The sequence below is a fragment of the Athene cunicularia genome (genome assembly GCF_003259725.1).
Source record: "Athene cunicularia isolate RWA chromosome 20 unlocalized genomic scaffold, athCun1 chr20_part1, whole genome shotgun sequence".
Taxonomy (NCBI): domain Eukaryota; kingdom Metazoa; phylum Chordata; class Aves; order Strigiformes; family Strigidae; genus Athene; species Athene cunicularia.
The window spans coordinates 3,846,919-3,853,350 of NW_020799125.1; the positions used below are offsets into that span (position 1 = coordinate 3,846,919).

A 6,432-nucleotide genomic window follows, 5' to 3' on the forward strand; every position below is an offset into this window, starting at 1 on the left:
GTGGCGGGCAGAGCACCGAGACGGCTGCCGGCTCTGGGGCCGCTCTGCCGGGGGGCGCAGCCCGGCTACCGGCACAGTGTGCGGGGCGCTGCCCTCAGCGGGGGCTTCTGAGGAGGCGCAGCCGGTGAGACCGTGGAGACCGCGGTTTTAAAACCGAACCAGGAGGCGTACCTGGGTAGCGCGGGTCCGGCTGCGGTGTCGGCCCTACTGGGGGTTCTCGGTGCTGCCCTCGCCTTCTCTAGTGTTGGGCTGGCCAGAGCGGCGTGAGGCTTCGTGTTGTCGGGGCCCAAGTGCTCCAGAACACCTATGTCGAAAAATAATCCGAAGGAAATGCTTGTTGGGGGAAAGTAACGACTTAATAAATTATTCCAGTATTGCTGAAACCCCTCAAAAGTGACAGTCTTTCAGCATTATGTCACAGGGAAAACATTCCTTTCAAATTATAAGCCAAAAGGTAATTGAATTCGGGAGTCCTGACTAATCGGGTGTGTTGCAGGCTTAACTTGCATGTACTGCTGTCCAATCCACAAAACAGATGTTTTCCTCTAGGGAAGGGTATTTATAGGGTTGAGAATGGGAAACTGGACTGCTTTTAAAATATAAATTGATTGATGTGTTCACACATCACTCTGTGTTTAATAGAAATCCTATTTAAAAATGAAGGTGTACAACTTTGTGTCTTGATTCTGTTTTGGCAGCCACCCCTGGGAAACGGTAACGACGGCTGCCATGCAGAAATACCCAAATCCTATGAACCCCAGCGTGGTCGGAGTTGATGTCCTGGACAGACACGTAGACCCCAGTGGGAAGTTGCACAGCCACAGACTCCTCAGCACAGAATGGGGAATACCCTCCATTGTGAAATCGGTACGTATGGTATCGCAGAGCTAGAAAAGGATGCTGGAGGGAACGGAAGCTTGTGAACAAGATGTTGTAATAGACGTGTATCATTTCATAACTCTAATGCTTTAAAAATATAAGCATTTATGTATCAGGAAAGCTCAATAGCAGTACATACAACAACTAACTGATAGCCAGAAATTGCCTAGATCTTAGATTACTTCCATTTTGAAAATGAGATCTACTTCAACAGAATAGTTTTATTTTAAACTAAGCCCTAATTCTGTTGTCTCGGTGTCTGTTCAATACAATAACCACTACTTATGCATTTAAAGGCACTAAAATATTGCAGTTGATTAGCATAATTAATGCCATATGTGTTTGCCTGTATTCTAGCTCATTGGCACGTGCAGAACAAAGACATACATTCAGGAGCACTCTGTTGTTGACCCAGTGAAAAAAACAATGGAGCTTAAATCTAGTAATGTAAGTAGCTGTGTTTGTGCAATTGATATAGGTTACAGATTATAGTAATACCTTGTAAATTTGAAAAGGAAAATCATCTTGAAAATTATTTGAGAATTGCATGAGAACAATACAAGTTAAAGGTTTAATTAAGGTGTTTATAGTTGGCTGGTTCTGTTTTTCAGAAAGGAGCTCAAAGCATCTGAACATAGCGATGAGCAGGACAGGAGTAGTTTTGGGAGCAGGAGGGGTGCTAAGAAAAAAATTTTAAAAGCCATTTGGTGTACACTGTCACCATTTCCTAATCATGTAACGTTTTGTTCTTTGTACTACTCCCATCTGTCTGATCCCACTGTTGAAATGTTCTTATAAATGTGGTAGTGTATATTGGCAAATAACCCAAAAACTTAAGGAAAGATAACTGGATCAGCAAATGCTGAACTTGGAGATTTCTCTATCTTGTTCTACAACCCTAGTACTTGCAGGAAAAGTGTAATGTTTAAATCAGATATAAGCATTAGTTTTGAATCTGCAGTTTTATTTACACATTCCTTTAATATTTTTATCAAGGGGTAATCCTGTCTTGTATTCTACAGATTTCATTTACAAACCTAGTGTCAGTAGATGAGAGGCTTGTCTATAAACCACACCCTCACGAACCAGACAAGTAAGTACCTCTTTGTTCTGAGATTGCCCTGTAGTAGTGCACTTTGGCTTTGAAAATTTCCATGGTTTCTCTTGAACAAAAGATGAGATTTACATCACCTCTGTTACAGTAACTTGTCTACAAAAGAATTAAATGGACTGTCATTTTCCCAAGTGACATTGCTTCTGCAGAGCACTACTGGGAAACTTAGTGTCATGCTATGATCAAGGCAGATCAGCTTTTCAGGGAGTTGTCCTGTGTCCTATTTGTAACCAAGTTTGTATAGATCTTCAGTTATCAGCTCCTTATTTCTTCATCAGCCTGAGCACAGAACTTGCACTAGAAGGCACAGTTATCTGCCTTTAGTCTGTAATGTTGGAGGTTTGGATTTTGGTGTTTGTTTATTTTTAAGGCAAGTTTAGAACTTGCTGAGTCTATACTGCTGGGACTAGTGATAATTCTGAAGGATCTTTCTAGGGATTCTTACATAAGAGGTTTTTTTCTGCCATGACAGTCAGAAATGTTAAATTCCTATTGTTGAAGGGGATGTCTTAATACTGTTTTCCCAGTATACCTTCACTCCAAATCTGCTGTTTCCACTCTTCCTGTTGCTAAATATGGAAATAGTTGAGTGCCAAAAAGGAACACTTGGACTTGGTGGGGACTTTTGGTTTTTATTTTATGAGTAGAAGCATAAAGCAGTTAAGCACTGTTCTATTGAGTTGTATTTATGGGGCAAGAAGTTCTGTGTTATACAGTGAAGCTGATGGGGGAATGTACTTGCTGGGGAGGAGCAAGTTTCTTTCATCAGTGCATTCTCAGTGCATTCTTTTTAAACTACCTGTTCTGTGTTTCAGAACCATTTTGACACAAGAAGCAATAATATCTGTAAAAGGTGTCAGTCTCAGCAGTTATCTAGAAGGACTAATGGCAAACACAATTTCTTCCAATGCTAATAAAGTAAGTATGATCCTTGTGTAAAATATGTGACAACTGGCTAAATCACAAAGGGAATAAAAATATTTTACTTTTTGGCTTTGTCAGCGGTTTTAAGAAGGATCTGCATAGTTCTACTGCCTTCACTCTAGAGACTAAATGCTCAGCTTGTTGAACTTCCTCTTTTTTTTCCTTGTATGAAAGGAGATAATAAATTATTATTGGCAAAGCTCTTTGAATCTTCACTGGAAAAACATCTTCACTCGCTTAACAGTCTGGCACTGTTACTCTTTTACTGCCCTCTTGATGCTATTAGTTTTTGCTATTGAAAAAGGATATACATCCAGACAGATCTGAAGTGGTTATGTGGGAGTAATGAAGTGGTGTTTTAGTCGAGTCTGTCCTCTGGGAATCTAAAGTTGCCTTGAATTCAGCCTCAAGAATGATAAAGCAATCTGGATAAAAAGCCTATTATGGTTCATAATGTGAGCATTGCTGACAAAAGCAATTTTTTCATTAAATGTAAGGTGATACATGTTCCTGCAGTCTTCTGGTTATTGAAGTAAAAAATATCACAGAGGCATGTATTTCTGTACCTCTTCTTCCTTTTTCAACTATTGTGTCTGCAGTAATTTTCATAAGACAGGATTTCACCTATTTACTCATTTACTAAGATTTAGACACTAATAAACTTTTCTTTAACTGTAGGGCCGTGAAGCATTGGAGTGGGTAATTAATAGACTGAATGCCGAAATTGAAGAGTTCGCAGCTTCAGCGAGAGGAACTATGAGGAGTTCAATGGCAGCAGCAGCATTTGTAGAGAAATGATAGTCATGCACCTGTATAACTAACAAGGTTTCACAGTGTGAAGCTTTTCTCCACACCTAAATACATGTATCCTTTGTTATTAAAAGGCATACCTGTGTATTAGGCATGTTTCAAATTTAATTTGGAGAAAAGCTGAATTTGTACTAATGAGGCTGATGCACAAAGCCTAGTTAATATATTGGTTCAGCTGGACCGAATTTCGGTTACAGATGAAGAAATAATTTTCAAGTATAGTTCCTGTATTTACATGAACACTAACTTATAATGTTTTCAAATATGAAATAGCCTTATTTAGTGATGAGGCTGCATATGGTAGAGGAGACTGGCGTGTAAAGTTAACTTATGTGGAATTTTTGTTTTTGTGTGACTTACAGACTACCTCTTTTGGGACCAAGCCCAAAATTAAGGAGAATGGTTTGTTCCAGCATGGTTCTGTTTGTTCATTTTTGATAGTTGTGTGATACAACTTTGTTTAATAGAAATTTATTACTTGATGCTTGACATACAAAAGAATGTACAAAATATTTTTTGATAAGCTTTTTAACTTGTTTGAATGGTTGAGCTAACATGGTACTCAAGTTCTTTTTCAGTCAGTAAAGGTAAAACATACAAAATGTCTCTTACCTACTAAGACCTAAATTCTCTTCCTAAATGTGACATTAAGGAGCTGGGCATGCAGTAGTTTAAAATTTTATCCTAAACTACTTTAATAAGTATTTCCATTTCTAAAAGCCCATTAAATAAAGGAGTACAATAAGCATAGAGCCTTAAAATCTTGCAAGCTGATAGGGTATCTAATAGTAGTTGTTCACCTCAAAATTTCAAAGAACCACTTAAAGGACTAAAAAAACCTTTGTGAAGTTGGCTAAAGGTATATCTAAATATAAGAAGAACTACTATCAAAGAATGCTAATGATATACTCATTAACTTGATTGTACTCCAAAAATAACCTGTTAAATTAACTGAATATTGTGTTGTCCTTTAAACAGTGTGCTAAGTTCTAGAAGTTCCTTGACCTTTTGAACTAATTTGCTCACAATACAAGGCTCTTTAAATGAGAACCTTGAGAATAAAAAGTTTTCTACAGTTTGCGTTTTTTTGGTACTGTCATCAGTCATTAGCTGTGGGAACATAAAGGTCAGACCTTGACATCCTTCCTTACATAGTATACCAGTCTGCTGGTAGTCCTGTTGACTTCAGCAGGGGCTACCTGTCCCATAAGGCTCCTTCAGTGTGAAGGAAAAATGGGAAGACACAGCCCTGAATTAGCTGATGCTTTTATTTTGGTGCCAGAGGCTTTTCATGAAATTTTGATTCTAAGCTTACAAGTAATTTCAAGACTCTCTCTTAGCCTTTATGAACTGTAATGTCATATGTCTAAGCATATTTTATGTTGCATGCCATTTCTGTTCTACCAGAATTGCCTATTGAGTAGTCTGCTATATAGAGAACTTGAGCTTATTTTAAGGGGTAAACACATGGGAACACATTCTTCTGTAAGATTTGTGTAGGGGAAAGAAAACAGGTGTATAATATATATATATATATATATATATATATATATATACTAAAAATTTAACTATTCTAAATACTTTTTTAAAAAATAAATTGTTTGAGACTACCTTACTAAATTGAAATCATTGAGGTTTTTCATGCTTTTACAGGAGATTATATTACAATTAAAATAGCATTTCAACTTGAAAAGTGTATGTGAAAACTGTACCATCATTTCTGATAATACAATGCTTGAAATTCATTTTAAATGTTGGTTTAGCCATTAGCATCAGTTGGTATTTTAAAGTCAATTTTTTCTTTTCCTAATTTTTCTGCACTAAGGACTGCATAGTATGAACTCAGAGTTTGTCCTTGCACTGAAAAAAAACTACTGTTTAATTTTTGCAAGCATTTAACAACTTCTTGAGAGATCATTATTTTCTTTCTTCCATTTTATTTATATGCCTGCATTCTCATTCTGTCAGAGAGCCTGGCTTTCTGTATGTGGCGCTTTTTAAATAAAATTTTATCTGAGCTCTAGCTAGTTCATGAAACTTTATGATCTGTTTGTTTTTATAACTACTGGGTGAGTAATCTAAAATGAGGGAGGTGAAGGTGCAGAAATACTCTGGAATTAGTAGCTTTTTATTGAAATGCATGTCTAAAATTCTCACAGCTGCTGTGGTCTTTTTTTGCTTCTTAATAACTGCTTTTCTGCAAATCTGACATGTTATCTAGCAACCAGATTTCACAGTTTGCTAGATCCTGTGGAAAGATTTTCAGTTTACTTGGACTGAGATTTCTCTGCTCCAGTTTACCTGTTATGGAATGTGTCTCTGCCCATGGGATCTAATGCTCACTATTGTTAAGAGCAGAAGAGAACAAAATGTTTGGGTCTGTACGGTCATGTAACAGCTTGTCTGTTTGCCCCCAGTTCTCACAATAGGAGTCTGCACCTAAAGTAGCTTTGGTTGATGGGGAGTGAGGGATTTTATGTGCAGCTGTCCCACCGCAGGAGAAGGAAGTCGATGCCTGCCCTGTGCTCTGTATGCATACATACGTGTGTACTCGGGTGGTTTCTTCACCAGCCACTTCAGCAAGTTGTGTGTTCCCTGTGGATCAAGCTCACAGTGCACTGCAGGGCTGTGTCTGGCTGGCAATGCACCAAAGAACATAGGGTGCTACAGTTACAGGAACTTTCTAGGAAGAAAGTGGAGCGGGG

The 6,432-nt window shown here is 38.1% G+C and overlaps 2 protein-coding genes across 4 annotated transcripts in view; one reads left to right on the forward strand and one right to left on the reverse strand.

The window, feature by feature from the left end:
• ZNF831 (zinc finger protein 831) overlaps window positions 1–6,432 on the reverse strand; it is a 55,148-nt gene that overhangs the window by 45,377 nt on the left and 3,339 nt on the right. For all 3 annotated transcript variants that reach the window (XM_026862105.1, XM_026862106.1, XM_026862104.1), the window contains exon 3: window positions 172–304. The gene's annotated coding sequence lies outside the window, so the exon portion shown is untranslated. The remainder of the gene's footprint in view (window positions 1–171; window positions 305–6,432) is intronic.
• PRELID3B (PRELI domain containing 3B) lies at window positions 608–6,380 on the forward strand. The gene is made up of 5 exons (XM_026862116.1): window positions 608–867; window positions 1,237–1,326; window positions 1,902–1,972; window positions 2,809–2,911; window positions 3,596–6,380. Exons 1-5 carry the CDS (start codon window positions 730–732, stop codon window positions 3,713–3,715), a joined length of 522 nt encoding a protein of 173 aa, XP_026717917.1. The 5' UTR covers window positions 608–729; the 3' UTR covers window positions 3,716–6,380.